This window comes from Gobius niger (genome assembly GCF_951799975.1).
Source record: "Gobius niger genome assembly, chromosome: 17".
NCBI classification, from domain to species: Eukaryota; Metazoa; Chordata; class Actinopteri; order Gobiiformes; family Gobiidae; genus Gobius; species Gobius niger.
The window spans coordinates 26,695,790-26,710,784 of record NC_136868.1 but is presented as its reverse complement, the minus strand read 5'-3'; the positions used below and the strand labels follow the sequence as shown (position 1 = coordinate 26,710,784).

At 42.9% G+C, this 14,995-nt stretch overlaps 1 protein-coding gene across 2 annotated transcripts in view; it reads left to right on the top strand.

Annotated features, from left to right (window-relative positions):
- Positions 1 to 14,292, top strand: part of anos1b (anosmin 1b) — a 61,134-nt gene extending 46,842 nt beyond the window's left edge. Inside the window, exons 9-15 of one of the 2 annotated variants that reach the window (XM_079575602.1) lie at positions 7,577 to 7,715; positions 9,773 to 9,982; positions 10,767 to 10,861; positions 12,213 to 12,375; positions 13,145 to 13,371; positions 13,482 to 13,625; positions 13,762 to 14,292. In XM_079575602.1, the coding sequence (XP_079431728.1) occupies positions 7,577 to 7,715; positions 9,773 to 9,982; positions 10,767 to 10,861; positions 12,213 to 12,375; positions 13,145 to 13,371; positions 13,482 to 13,622 (975 nt within the window). In that variant the 3' untranslated portion in view covers positions 13,623 to 13,625; positions 13,762 to 14,292. The remainder of the gene's footprint in view (positions 1 to 7,576; positions 7,716 to 9,772; positions 9,983 to 10,766; positions 10,862 to 12,212; positions 12,376 to 13,144; positions 13,372 to 13,481; positions 13,626 to 13,761) is intronic. The other variant, XM_079575601.1, reaches the window with a different exon arrangement.
- Positions 14,293 to 14,995: the final 703 nt, after the last annotated feature.

Sequence of the window (14,995 nt, the reverse complement as noted above, 5' to 3'; positions counted from 1 at the left end):
TGGGGCAGGCTAAGTGATGTGTAAAATGCACTCAAATTGACCCCATACAGAACGCAGGATTTAATCTTGGCCAATAGTGTTAATAACATAGATGTAATAACTTAAATGTACTGACACATGGGGATAAGGAAACCAAATGATGACAAAACCAGCATGAGCTATAGTAAAGCACTTCACTCTCACACACCAATCTAATCAGCAAAGGCATTACCAGTTTCTTAGGGCTGATAATTACATTCCGGCATGACAACTTTGCCCAATCCACCCACGGACAATAATAGAGCAACAACAATCTTTATGCATTAGCGGTACTTCAAAGATATGGGTTGCTCATAATTACAAGCTAATAAGAAACACCATCCAGCATACCTCATTAAGTCATGCTTCAAATAAATATATTATCCAAGGTGTCTGTGCTGGTATGTCAGCTGTGCATTCCGAATTACCATGTCTTCATTCTGCACAAAAAGCCCGGAGACATTTTATCCAGGGATAGAGGGGATTGAAGCAGCTTAACTATTGATAAAATTAAGAGTTGCAAGTTGTTGTTGAGTTGAGTGCAGTCCGGCTGTAAGTTTGGTTGGTCAGTTCGAGGCGAGAGCAGCCAGTAAAGGTGCACATGACCTCCAGGTCTCTGTCACCTTTCCATGGATCTATTATCTCCCAGAGAACGTTTAGTGCAGTGGCCAGTGACCTCTGAGAAATCTGGCCCCCGTAAAAGATATAATTGAATAGCCCTAATTTAATCAGACGCCAAGGACAGGGATCTGAAGTCATTTTCGTTGAACGCTACAATAACAATAGCTTTGCACAAACAAATGACTAATAGGTTGTCACCATTGGCGCAGATGCTGTCCGTTAAGACGTAGGTGTAATTATGCACCTGGAAAGCCCAATCCCCTTTGTATGACACCAAGTGGTACTGAAGTTAATAATAGATGGTCATCACAAAAGCACATGGGACCCAGTTTATTGTCACATAGCAAAGTAATTATAGGTTTATTCTGCACATGTGGGCTGTTAAAGCGTCTATTATTGAAAATTAGAGATGTTGCTTTATGTGATTGGTGCAAATAAGGTGATAAAAAACATTTGCCCTTTTCATGCCGCGTCAAATATTCTATCTTAAAAGCTTTAGGACACTGATCATTATCAAAAGTCAACACCGTATCAGTCATATGGAATGACTTTGTAGCCAGTGCTCTTCAATCTAATCTTTATCACCCAGACGTTTGGCACTTTCTACTTCTTTTGTGTCTGCGGGTTCTGGGAACACGGGATAGTGTTTGGGGGGAAGGAAAAACCCCCAAAACAACAGCATTATCGGCCGGGATGTAACGTTGTTAGCCTGTTCTGACGGTCTGAGAAGGCCTGGCTCCTCTCAGTGACTGACAGTGCGCAGATGTGGTGTGGGATAATGCTTCTCTGTGGAGTCTGGTTGTGTAAGACGTGTCAGGTATGAGACACAGCGGTGGGAGAGTTGCAGACCAGTATCCTCATTCGGGGTCGCACATAAGAGGCATTCGCAGCACACACCGCAGAATGGGTTGACCTATTTGTACAGGCACATAGCACAGTGATAGGTTTAATGTAGCTGCGCAGCGTGTTGAGTCATCTTCCGGTGCCTTTTACCCCTCACTTCAACCTTCAAATGTTCTGCCTTAAGCGTCTTCATTATTTGGGGCAGCAGCTCTGTAGCGAGTATAATACTGTATTAGTGGCCTTTAAACATTTGCGGCTGTCACTCCACTCCACTTCATCTTCTCATCGCTCCCCACGTCTGCCTGCACCGCCCCTGTCAAAGCACTGTGTTAAGAAAAGCACTCTTTGTAGTGATGTCGAAAGTGCATTTCCAAAGTGAGTGTTTGTTGATATGATTAAGGGTATAATGATGATGTAACCTGTTCAAAGCGTGGCCCGCCGCTCCTAAGTGCCCGTAATCTCTGTAAATGATATGCACTCAGACAGGACACTTCGAGCTTCAATCAAGATAATATCCTTTGGACTTGTATAAACCCACTCCTGCAATGGCCCTTTTAAGTCCAGCCGTCTCTATTGTAGTATTTAGTTTGGTAGGAGACGTAAACGGTTTGATTTCAGAGCAGAGATATTTTCGATCCCGGGTTCATATGTTGGAGTCATTCTCTGGTATGTTCTGTTCTGTTCTGCTTGGCTGGGACCACTGGAATGTCAAAGAGGTCCCCCTCCTTCCCGTCTAGAGCTTCTTGCAGCTGCATCTCCACTCCCCGTCACACACCTACCACAACAGGTAGTGGGCAACTGCCAGAATTGTTACATGGCAAATAAGACGGATTTAGAAAATGTAAAACGCTGCTTCCAACTCACTGCAGTTCTGTGTTTGTTATTTTGCTCTTAATGACACACTACTGTGTGGAATATAATAAGATAAGATAAGATAATCCTTCATTGATCTCACAAAGGGGAAATTCACTTGTTACAGTCGGCGTTCAAGAAGATTCACTGTCTTTTCTTCTGGACCAAATAAACCCAATAGCCTATACAGTTAAGTTTATACTGGCTGGTGGAAACCAAATACACAGCATCCCACTTTATAAATGACTCAAGAGTATCTTTAAACAGGCTTTAATGTCAATACTTTAACAATAAAGTCACCATCTCTGTTTAGAATATTTACTCTTCACTCTTCGAATTGGTATTCATTGATATTGTTTTGCAAATAATTCTTTCTTGTTTTTTTGTTGTTGTTTAGCTTGGTCAAGAGGCATATGTTTGAAATATTTATATATATATATATATATATATATATATATATATATATATAGAGAGAGAGAGAGAGATGCGAGAACAGGGCTCTGATGGAATGCTACTACTCCAGTAACCCTAGTCAGAGGGGCTACATGCAGAGGATGTGGGAGAAAAGGTTACTTCGAAACCCACAGTCCAAACTCGGCGAAACAACTAGTGGCTCAGTGTTCCAACATCCACAAACAGCAACTGCTATCACAACTTGAGATTGACGAGGTACAACACCAATGCTCCGGCAACGGGGAGCCAGGACACCAGGTTAGAGGGGAGTTAACACCAGCCCTCCCAATGGAGATTGGGTACGAAGCCCCAACAACCACAATCACGCTGAACGAGGCAGCGACTGACCTGAAAAATAAGATCATGGCAAAAATGTCAAGCAGGCAACCCCGAAGCCAATTACAGAGGCTAAGAGAAGTACTGTCAGAAAGTCTCCTAGAAGATGTGAATGCAGCTCTGAGAGCAATTCCAACATCAACCATCACTGAAACCAATGAGCTGATATACTCCACAGCAGCAGTGATCCTAGAGACGCTTGGCTATCGGAAGAGCAACCATGAGATGAAATACCCACCATGGAAAAGAAGGCTGGAGGATAACATCAAGGCAGCACGGAGGGAAGTGAGTCAATTGACAGAGGCCTTGAAAGGTGCAATGAAAAAGCAAGTACCCAAAAGGTACAGCCAGATGCCCATACCTGAAGCATTGGAAACTGCCAAACAAAGGCTCCAAGCCTTGGCCAGCCGCCTAAAGAGGTACACGAGAGACAACGAAGCCAGACGAGTAAATCGTCTGTTCGCAACTCAACCAGCGAAAGTGTACGCTCAGTGGCAGGGTAACAATAACAGAGCAGACCCACCAAGGCTGGAAACTGAACAGTACTGGAAAGGCATATGGGAGAAGGAGGCAGCACACAACAGTGATGCACAGTGGCTGGTGGCTCTGAGAGAGGACCACAGCAACCTCCCTGAACAGAATCCAGTTACCATCACAGTGGCAGACGTCCAAGAAAGAGCCTCAGGTATGAAAAATTGGACAGCACCAGGCCCTGACATGATACACGCCTACTGGCTTAAGAAACTCACGGCTCTCCATGAGCGCTTGGCAGCGCAAATGAACCAGCTGCTGAGGGATGGGAATCACCCTGAATGGTTAACCGAAGGACGCACAATCCTGATCCTGAAGGATCCCTCAAAGGGCACAGTCCCATCCAACTATCGGCCAATAACCTGCCTCTCCACAACGTGGAAGCTCATGTCCGGCACCATAGCGGCTAAGATAAGTAAGCACATGGATCAATACATGAGCACAGCTCAGAAGGGAATCGGTAAAGATACCAGAGGTGCCAAACACCAGCTCCTGGTAGACAGAACAGTCGCTCGAGACTGCAGAACCCGACACACTAACCTGAGCACTGCCTGGATTGATTACAAGAAAGCCTACGACTCAATGCCACATACTTGGATCATTGAATGCCTGGAGCTATACAACATCAACAGGACTCTAAGAGCCTTCATTGCAAACTCGATGAGGTTGTGGAAAACCACCCTTGAAGCCAATGGCAAGCCACTTGCACAAGTCTCCATCAAATGTGGCATATTCCAAGGAGACGCCCTGTCCCCACTGCTGTTCTGCATAGGTCTGAACCCCCTCAGCCAAATAATCAACAAGACTGGCTATGGATACCGACTCAGGAACGGGGCCACCATCAGTCACCTCCTCTACATGGATGACATCAAGCTGTATGCTAAGAATGAGCGAGACATCGACTCACTGATCCATACCACCCGGATATACAGTGCAGACATTGGAATGTCATTCGGACTAGAGAAGTGTGGTCGGATGGTGACTAAGAGAGGGAAGGTAGTCCACACAGAAGGGGTCTCACTCCCAGAAGGAACAATAGCAGACATTGAGGACAGTTACAAGTACCTCGGAATCCCACAAGCAAATGGCAACCTCGAAGAGGTGACAAGGAAAGCGGCTACGGCCAAATACCTCCAACGAGTAAGGCAGGTCCTAAGAAGCCAGCTCAATGGCAAGAACAAGTCCCGGGCAATAAACAGCTACGCCCTACCAGTAATCAGATACCCTGCAGGAATAATAAGCTGGCCAAAGGATGAGATACAGACCACAGATGTTAAGACGCGAAAGCTCCTAACCATGCACGGAGGGTTCCACCCCAAATCCAGCACCCTGAGACTGTACGCTAGCCGTAAGGAAGGAGGCCGAGGACTAGTGAGTGTGAGAGCCACTATCCAGGATGAAACATCCAAGATCCATAAGTACATCAAGGACAAGGCTCCGACAGATGACGTGCTCAGTGAATGTCTCAGACAATGGGGAACAGAAGATGAGGTGCTGGAGGTCCCGTCATGGGAGGACAAGCCCCTACACGGCATGTACCACCGAAACATAACTGAAGTGGCGGATATACAGAAATCCTACCAATGGCTAGACAGAGCCGGACTAAAGGACAGCACAGAGGCACTCATCATGGCTGCACAGGAGCAGGCCTTGAGCACCAGAGCAATAGAGGCCCAGATCTACCACACCAGACATGACCCCAGGTGTAGACTGTGCAAAGAGGCCAATGAGACAATCCAGCACATAACTGCAGGGTGTAAGATGCTGGCAGGGAAAGCTTACATGGAGCGCCATAACCAAGTGGCTGGTATAGTGTACAGGAACATCTGTGCAGAATATGGGCTGGAAACCCCCAGGTCAAAGTGGGAAACACCTCCAAAGGTGGTGGAGAACGACCGAGCCAAGATCCTGTGGGACTTCCAGATACAGACGGACAAAATGGTAATGGCGAACCAACCGGACATTGTGGTGGTGGACAAAGAGCAGAGGAAAGCCGTTGTGATCGACATAGCAATACCAAGCGACTTCAACATCAGGAAAAAGGAACATGAGAAACTAGAGAAATACCAGGGGCTCAGAGAAGAGCTGGAGAAAACCTGGAGGGTGAAGGCATCAGTGGTGCCCGTGGTCGTTGGGGCACTCGGGGCAGTGACCCCCAAACTGGAGGAGTGGCTCCAGCAGATCCCAGGAAATACATCAGACATCACGGTCCAGAAAAGTGCAGTTCTAGGAACAGCAAAGATACTGCGCAGAACCCTCAAGCTCCCAGGCCTCTGGTAGAGGACCCGAGCAGGAGGAAAAAGAGAGACCGCCCGCGGAGGGTGAGGAAGAGTTTTTTTTTTTTTTATATATATATATATATATTCCTCTATAACCACATTACATAATAATAAATGTTATTTGACAATGAACATGTAGAAACAAATCAAGCTGATGTTGAAGCGATAATATTCTATCATAGAGACAAAAAGAATATTGAAACAACCATTCTTATATGCCAATAATGACTAACAAGTACTTTATAATCTTTACTCTAAGCTGACATGGCTGTCCTGCCTACAGCAGCCCCCTTTAAGCATACATCAGCTTCCTACATATAATGCGAGGTGACATTATTCTCAAAAAATAGAACTCCAGGCCTCTCTCTGGACGTCCCGCAAATAGCCAGACACACAAACAGGGTCACGCACACACGCAGCTGCACGGGACATATGTTTTGTCTATCCCAGCCATAATGGAAATACTTCAAGCCCATTTGGTCCGCAGGTCACAGAGAAACGGCTTTTAGCTGCCGCTTCTGTCAAATGCACGGCCTAGTTGGGGACGCACAGCCACATTGGTTATCATGGCTGCATCTCTTTGTTGTGACTAGCTCGGGCAGACAGCGCCGATTGACTAAGAGCCTGTTAATGAGCTGTCCGTCAAATACAAGGGGGCTAATGCAGAACAGTCCCACAGTGGAGGCAGGTACAGGGGGAGAAGGATGAACTTTTTTCCTCAGCATAGACAGAAAAGAAAATGATTTTAACGACTTGTGCAATTATAATTCCATTAACAATACATATCCTGAACACAAGCATTAACACTGAAACATGGACGGCCCAATCAAGTCAAACAAGAATGAGAAATAGGGTAAAATATTTTGTCGTTCGAAACAGAACCCTAATCATTTGGTAGGATTTATATTTAAAGTCACACTGTGTAACATTTCACCCAATAAAAAGAATGCAAAACAAGGGTTTATTTTATTACAGATATTTTTATTTTTGAAAAATACCGCAAAAAAATGAGTGTGTTTGCTGTGTGGCGTACCTCTCCTAAGACTTTACAGGGATGTGATGTCTCCAGCTCGTCTCCATGGAGATGTTAACTAAAGGCAGCCAAATATGAGATTTAAATAGGTTAAATCCTCATCCAAATCCATTCTTTGATTACCCACAGCAGAAAGGTTGGTATTGATGGCAACAGTATATAATCCAAAATGTTATGCAGTGTGCCTTTAATTGTTCGGGACAGTTTAAATCGAGCCCTAATCTGCACAGAGGGCAGCATAAGGAATTACGTACCACAATCCAGTTCAAATGTTTACTATTCCATTCCTATTAGAACCAGTTGGATGACTGATTGATTGAAGAGTGGGAAGAGCTATAATTTATAAGCCAACATCACTGCAAAATTTCCTTTTTGTTTCCGCAGTAATCCCGGCCAATCCCAAATGCAACAGGCCAACCACACACCAGTAACGCACCAAAATCACACACCCTGTTGGACAGAACGCCTAGAATTTAGCGAGTCCCGCGTGTATTCAGCCATGACAGTGATGCTAACCTGCAGCCTGCTGGAGACCGCATCAGCCAAAGAACACAAGGTCTCCAGGTCAAGCTAACTGAACTCACTGATTGTTTGCGCTTGTGCTTTACAGGCGCAGTGCGAACTCTGGCTCCAGGGCCTGCAACCTGCTACTTCCTATTTCCTGTCAGTGCAGACGGTGGCCTACTGGGGTCAGAAGAGGCTGAAGAGTCCCAGAGCTCAGGTCGGGTTCGCCACTGTCTCTCACACAGGTAATCAGAAAGAAACGCATTCATTGTAGTATCCTTTCTTATAAGGTAGTGGTGGGTGTTTGCCTTTGGTCTGGAGGGGAGCTGGTTCAATGGGTTTCTAATAGAGCCATTAACTTTCAGTGCATGCTGTTCATTCCTAACAGCAAATAATGACAGTAAAGAACTGACACTCATTTGGTTTCTGCTGCTATGCTGTGACATCACCTGCATACCCTCTATTGAGGCGAAGGATCAGTCAGGAATCTAAAGGGGTGATATTTCCCAAAATCAATGTTTTAGGGCTTTTTACCATTATACAGTCAGTGTTGTTTCATCAAAAACATACCTGCGGTTGTGTTTCGACCCACCCACGCATCTTTGAGTAATCTTTGAGTAATCTTTGAGTCTTCGCCCGGGCTATTTTTAGCACTGCGGCAGTTTCTCCTGTTTCCAAAAAGCTCCTTGAGGTCCTATGTATCCAGGAAATGCTTTCCTCACCTCTAGATCTCTCGACTGCTAAGGTTAATTCTTTCATCATGAAGTAAAAACACTCGCCATAGCTTCACTACAGCCACTTGCGCCATGTGCTGTATTATGTTTCTTTTATTCCTCTTATATTTATCAAAACAGCTGAGCTGCAAAGGGGAGCAAGAGTAGGGGTGGGAGGGGCTTATGGCATTTCACATGGAGGATCAGGAAGTGAAACTCCGGGATATTTTGTTTCAGCTGTTTCAGATAAATATTGCATGTTCTAACCAACTAAGTGTAAGGCAGTGATAAAGATGTGTTTGATGTTATTATCAGTACCTGCAAAAAGTGTAATACCTGCTCTTTAACTGTCAAAATGCACATGACAAGGGCATATTCACAAGAGACAACTGCTATGAATGTCAACAAAAATAAAATCATTCAAGGGCACAATTAGTTGATATCTTTTCATTCCTAACGAATGATAAGGCTCATCATTTGCGTCAAATTCTAGAACATTGTAAACGTTCAACTATCCGTGATGTAGCATGAACTGTCATTGCAGCCCTTGTTGTGACGCTTCTTCCCCACAGCCCATATCCAGTCACAAGAACAAGAACAGGAAGTGCATCTAAAATCTGCCAAATCACCTCTGCCAGAAAAGTGGAAAAGTCTTCTAAAAAGGAAACTGTTGTGCAGATTTGTTCATAATTTCCCGGTAACCGTAGAGGTGGTGCATTTGCTGACAGCGCTCCAGCTGCTGTGTTTAACGTGAACCAGTGGAAAGAGCTGGCGTTAACGGCGGTCCACGCAGCAGAGGTATTTATAGGTGACCCCTCGGTCAGCCCAGTGAGGATTACAGCAGCTGCAGCTTAATTATCAAGCCCCACACTTACACTTTTATGTGGAACATTTTACCATTCATCATTCGCTGTGTTCATGTTCGACACAGCCTGCACTCGCAGCCTCATTTCTCTGAGCTAATGAGGGTCATGCAGGCCAAAAAAGTTGATTATTTTGAATTAAATAAGTACACTGCAGTGCTCTGTTCATATTTTTCCAGTTTTATGGGCATCATAACAAGCTAATCATTTCTACAATTGCTGACTAGACAGTTGCCAAACGTTACCTCTGGCCCAAATGTATATCAGCAAAAGCAGCATTACTGATAGGAAAAAGTGCATATGACAAGTTAGAGAACTTTACCAAGTATCATTTTACTTCCAGGTTTAGCACGGAGAATAAGAATTGTTCTGTACATAAGGGGCCTAGAACGAGTCCCAGCTCAAAATGCAGAGCTGTCCTTCTTTCTATGTCACTTCTGTTTCAAAGCGTAGGAACTCACACTTTCCTTTTCATGAAATTTGAACTTCTCTCATGTAAAATGACTAGGTGCAAGCTCAGTTCTAAATATACACCACATGACAATTTCTGTACTACCGCTGTTAAAATCTCTGCACATGAAAGGATAGCCACACAGCGGAGCATTCTAGGTCATATGTTGCAACTAATCTGTCATAAAAACATAACTGACGATATGACTAGTTTGGCATTGCTATGTTAATGTATGTGACAAAATATTGAGCTGAAACTGCCATTTTCTATTAAAGCGGATGACTTCTCCAACGAGCTGCCTTCGTCGTCGTCGTCGTCGTCTTCTTCCTCCTCTTCCCCTGCCCTTGCTCCCTCATCCTCACGGCCTCACACCGACCCCTCCTTTAACCCCTCGCCTGCCGGGGCGCTGCGCCTGGAGGCGGCTTCTCCCCATTACCACGACGACCAGCTGCAAGTCAAGGTCTTCTGGAAGTGGCCTTATCACTGTGAGTGCAACACAGAAGCAGCATTACAATAGAAGCTATTTGTCATTCTGACGTTTGGAAAATGAACTGTAAACACGTGAGGCGGGGGAGTATCGAGAGAGGGAGGTCCAGGAGGGGGAACAAAAGCATCTGCTGAATATTCTACCTTTGGTTATAGCTTAATGGAAAGAAAATGCTTTATTGTTTATTTGAGCTGATTCTCAAAGCTCATAATAACTGTACCAAAATGATCATTGTTAGACTGTTCATTTTTAGTCATAGATCTTTACACATGTTGGGCTTTAAACGCACTACATTTTGGCACTGTCAGTGTAAAACTGTTTTGCCTGAACCAGGTCTTAGCTTGAACGAGGACAAAGCAGGATGCAAAATTTACTAAACCAAAAACCCACCCATACAAACTCCCCGCAGAAATGCCCCACCTCACCCCGGCTTGAATTGAGCCGAGGAACTTTGTGAGGCATGAGTTGCATTGTGAGTTTAACCCCTAAGGTTAGAAGCCGCTGCATCTTTCCCCAGCTCTTCCATTACACGTTGAATTTGCAGCGGGAGCAGCGCACCTCGCCATACACGACCACACCCAGTCAATTGCTTTAGCCCCTCAGAGGAACCAGGGGCGAAAGGGCGAACTGTCAGCCAGGCGTGCGGCTGAAACAGACCTCATCCTGGTGCTTTCAGATGTTTCATGCTCCATAAGTCAGCCCGGGATGACAGGAGCACGGACATGTGGAAAGTATGCACGCACAGTCTGAACCGGCTTTGTCCTGTATGTGTTGTTTTCCAGCCAAACAGAGACATCCTGGTCCATACGTGCTGCGCTGGGTCCCACATGCCTGCGCTCATAATGTCACCGCGGAGGAGAGGACGGCTACTGTACAGGTAAACGAGTAGCTGTTTTGTGCTTGCGTTTTGGAGATATTTAGGGGAAGCTATCTGGATTTCTCCTAAATCATCCTAAAGCATAGATTTTGAAATTGTGGTTAATCTGAATATCCATCTGTAGGCCCACATACAAAGAAAAAAGAAGAAGAAAGATCATTGGTCAATTGACACGTTCAAGGCTTAAAATCCACCATGGGCACAGGGCAGCACCCAAACACCCATTGCAAGATCTCAAAGCCGGAGGATAATCCTATTGTGCATGTGTTGGGTTGATGGGGTAAAACTAAGGGGTCTGAGGAGATTCTCCAAGGCAGCCTATACACAGTTCACCAGTGTTAATTTCGTCGACTAAAATATTTAGTCTTAATTTTAGTGATATTTTTGACGACTAAAATTGGACTAAAACCAAATTAAAACTTTCTCATGAGACTAAAACTATGACTAAAATGTCCAGATATTTTAGTCGACTAAAATGTCCAGATATTTTAGTCGACTAAAATAGGACTAAATAAAAATGAAAAGAATCATCCAAACTTCTATTGAGCGTCTGAAAGAGCCTCAGATCATGTAAATTCTCTGCCAAAGGATCAGCTCTGAGCTTTGTTCATGTGGATCAGCTCCATGAAGCAGAGGAACAAGATTAAATATGATTATAATCAATATTATAAATATAAGTCGACTAAATTAGTCTTCATTTTAGTCGACTAAATTGACATGCAATTTTAGTCAACTAAAACTAGACTAAAATTGAAAAGTTTTTTTTTGACTAAATCTCGACTAAAATTAAACTACATTTTAGTCAAAAGACTAAGACTAAAACTAAAATATGTTGTCAAAATGAACACTGCAGTCCACAAATGAAACTAGGGGCCTTTTTGCTCATGCCACTCAGGATTTTTGTTTTTACACATATGAGATGCCTACATTTTTGTAAGTGTACACTATCCACAAAGTAAAAACATATCATTTACATCACTAAATCTAAAATCAAATCCCACCAAATTGACTTGATCATGCGGTGAAGCTGAGCGTAGCGAGCACTGGTGGAGCGTTGATCCTTTGACGTCCCGCTGCTAACCCCTCGTCAGAAACAATCACCCAGCCCTGGTGCTGATAAATATCACGGTGCGCTGAGGTCATACAGCGCCAGTGCAGCTGAAGCCTTCTCTAAACAGTTACGTTATCTGTCAACGTTTCAATCAGCTAAGCTCGGCCAACCGCTGCTCAGACTTTGAGCGAAACAGCGTCCAGGCAATTTGATGTAATATTTCACTAAGCACCGTCATAGATCATGTTCAACAGATAACTCTTGCCAACCTGACCTAATCCTTCTCCTCTCACTCTGCAGGGCACCCATCACACCATCACGGGGCTGCTGTTTGCCTGTAAGTACCAGGTCGCCGTGGCGATGCAGTCCGATACGGCATCAGAGGCAGTTGCCTGGGTTACGACCCCGAGCTGCTCCTCCATCCGTCTCCGGGGAGGAAAGACTTTGGCCTGCAACCCTGAGGGTGAGTGAAGTTAATAGAAACAGGTAGTAACCACCAACAACAACAATAAACTGAGTCAAATGTGCTTCAGCCGATGAAGTGAGTAATGATCGATCTGTACATCGTGATGAAATCAGACCAAAGAGATGAAAGTAGAAGAAAGAAAGAAAGAAAACTGTCTTAAAGAGACTAGATGCAAGTTGGTCATTTTTATACTCACTACTGCCACCTCAGGTCTTGCACGGAACTTCAGTCTCTATGTTAAGCTCATGCATGACGGCACTTCGGACCCGAATTAACACCTTATCACAAAATAATGTTTCACAAGCAGAAGTGAAAAGAAGTAGAATAAAAAAACTAAATTAGATTGTGAGGTCAATACTTTACAGCTAAAGTAGTACGTAACTACTTGGAAATAATAGTCTGATTATCATCTTATATAAATGTGATTATTTTGAAGCAATAAAGAATGCAAATTATAAATATGAATTAAAGATTAATAAACCCAGGCCAGTCAACAATATATGAAAATCTTTACTGCAACACAAAACATTTTTAGCTGGTTGCAAGTAGGAAACCTATATGTAGTATCCATGTACAAGAGGCCAGGATGAATCAGAGTGTGTTCGAGAGAGTGCATGGGGATGACGGATGGAAATTAGACTAAGGCTACAATCCGGTGTGGTGTGTTCATTAACATGCACTATCCCTACCAAATAAACAACAAACAGTTGAACATCCACATACTGTGCAGTATTTGTCCATTCACTCTGTATTTCTACAATGTTAGAGCACCACCTGGTGGGCAGAAAGGTGGTACTGCGACCTGAACGCCTTACAGCTGACTTCGAGCAAGTGAACGGGACCCTGCAAGCCACCTTCCGCTGGAGGATGTCCCAACAAGCCTTGGAGCCGTCCACTGTGGAGGGCTTTCAGTTTACGTGGACATTGCAGTCACAAGTTACGGCCACCTCCAAAGAAGACACACTTATCTCCCAAACTCAAACAATTGCTCCAGTAAGTGGTTTTATTACTCTCATAGTATTCATCTTCTGTAGTATTAGTCTTCTTCATATACCTACTGTATGTAAGGTTTAGTGTTTACCCAAAAAAATATTCTTGTCCAGTTTCAGAGGTCAGTGGTGGTCTCAAGACTTCAGCCTGACAGCGACTATCAACTTCAACTCCAAATGTTAACAACAGGGGGAAGTACTGGTGCAGCAGTTTCCAAAACCATCCACACGCCAGCCATCCATGCCTCACTTTGATAGGTGGCCTATTACATGTATCATAATAATAACAAAAATAAAAATAATAATAATAATAATAATAGCAATAATAATAATAATAAAAATAAAACATGACAGGTTCTGTAATACAGTATTTTCTTTTGTTCATCTCCTCCAGGTTGGAAAACCTCAGCTGTCAAAGTCTACTGCATCACTGTCACCTTCAAAACCAAGTGAAGCTCATTATTTCTCTTAAGAAAGAGATGTTTTTGTATTGATTGTATTGTTTCTCTTTGTCTTATTGACTTTTACCTAATGAATGTTGTTTCCATTATCTACAAATGTTACAGTCTTCATTGACTCCATAGGCCAGAACGAAGTGTCTGCAATAAACTATACTGTTCCAGAACACACTTTTTGGGCGACATGTAAATAAGCTTTTGTGTACTTGAGTACATAATGTGTGATACATTATACATTATACAGTATGTTTGTCAAATGTCATTCTATAATTTTGCTGGTTAAAATTTTAACGATAAAATGTAATCGTATAGACCTAGATTTTGTAAATGCCATATGATACTTGTCAAATGATACTGTATATACACATGCATGTTCATTTACATCATGTAGGTAAATAATATTTGAGCACTGACTTTGTATAAAAACAATTGTATAGATAGTACTTACATTTTAGATATTTGGTTGAAGCAATCCTTAAAACAACTTGTCTTTTTTATATATATAAATTTGCATTGCACAAAATGCAACATAATATCATGATAAGACTCTCCGTAATTGTTAAATAATCTTTCTTTTTCTCATTAGACCTACAGGCCTATTGTACTGTACTTGTCATTATACAGTTGACTTGTTAGATTTATTTATTGTTTTCTGATATGTTTTGTAATTAAAAGGAATTCAAATATATATATTTGTTTCATGTCAGTGATTTTGCATTTTAAAACGATGAAGATATTTATTGTTTCCATTGTACTGTGTCATACCGTGTCCTTGGGTGTTTTGAAAGGTGCTTTGAAATAAATTATATTATATTTTTATGATATATTATTATATTATAATTACATTACATTATATTATAATTACAATAATTACATTATTATACTTTTTTTGTTTGGCGTTCACCGTTACGTCATCGAGGAGAACGCACCGTGATGACGCAATCAACAAGCGACCACAGTTTTGTTTCTTCTGATCGTGGTAAGTCCAAACTTGATTGTTGTTTTGCAGCTTTGAAATAAAAATCACTGTGTTTATTTGCAGCATCTGCCGCATTTTATCTTTGCATCTGTCATTAATCAAAGCGACAGTGCCCATATATTCTCGAACTAAAGCAACTTCCTCCCAAAAATGGAGGAAATGTGAGCGGTGGCTGTGCAAAGCTTTCGTGT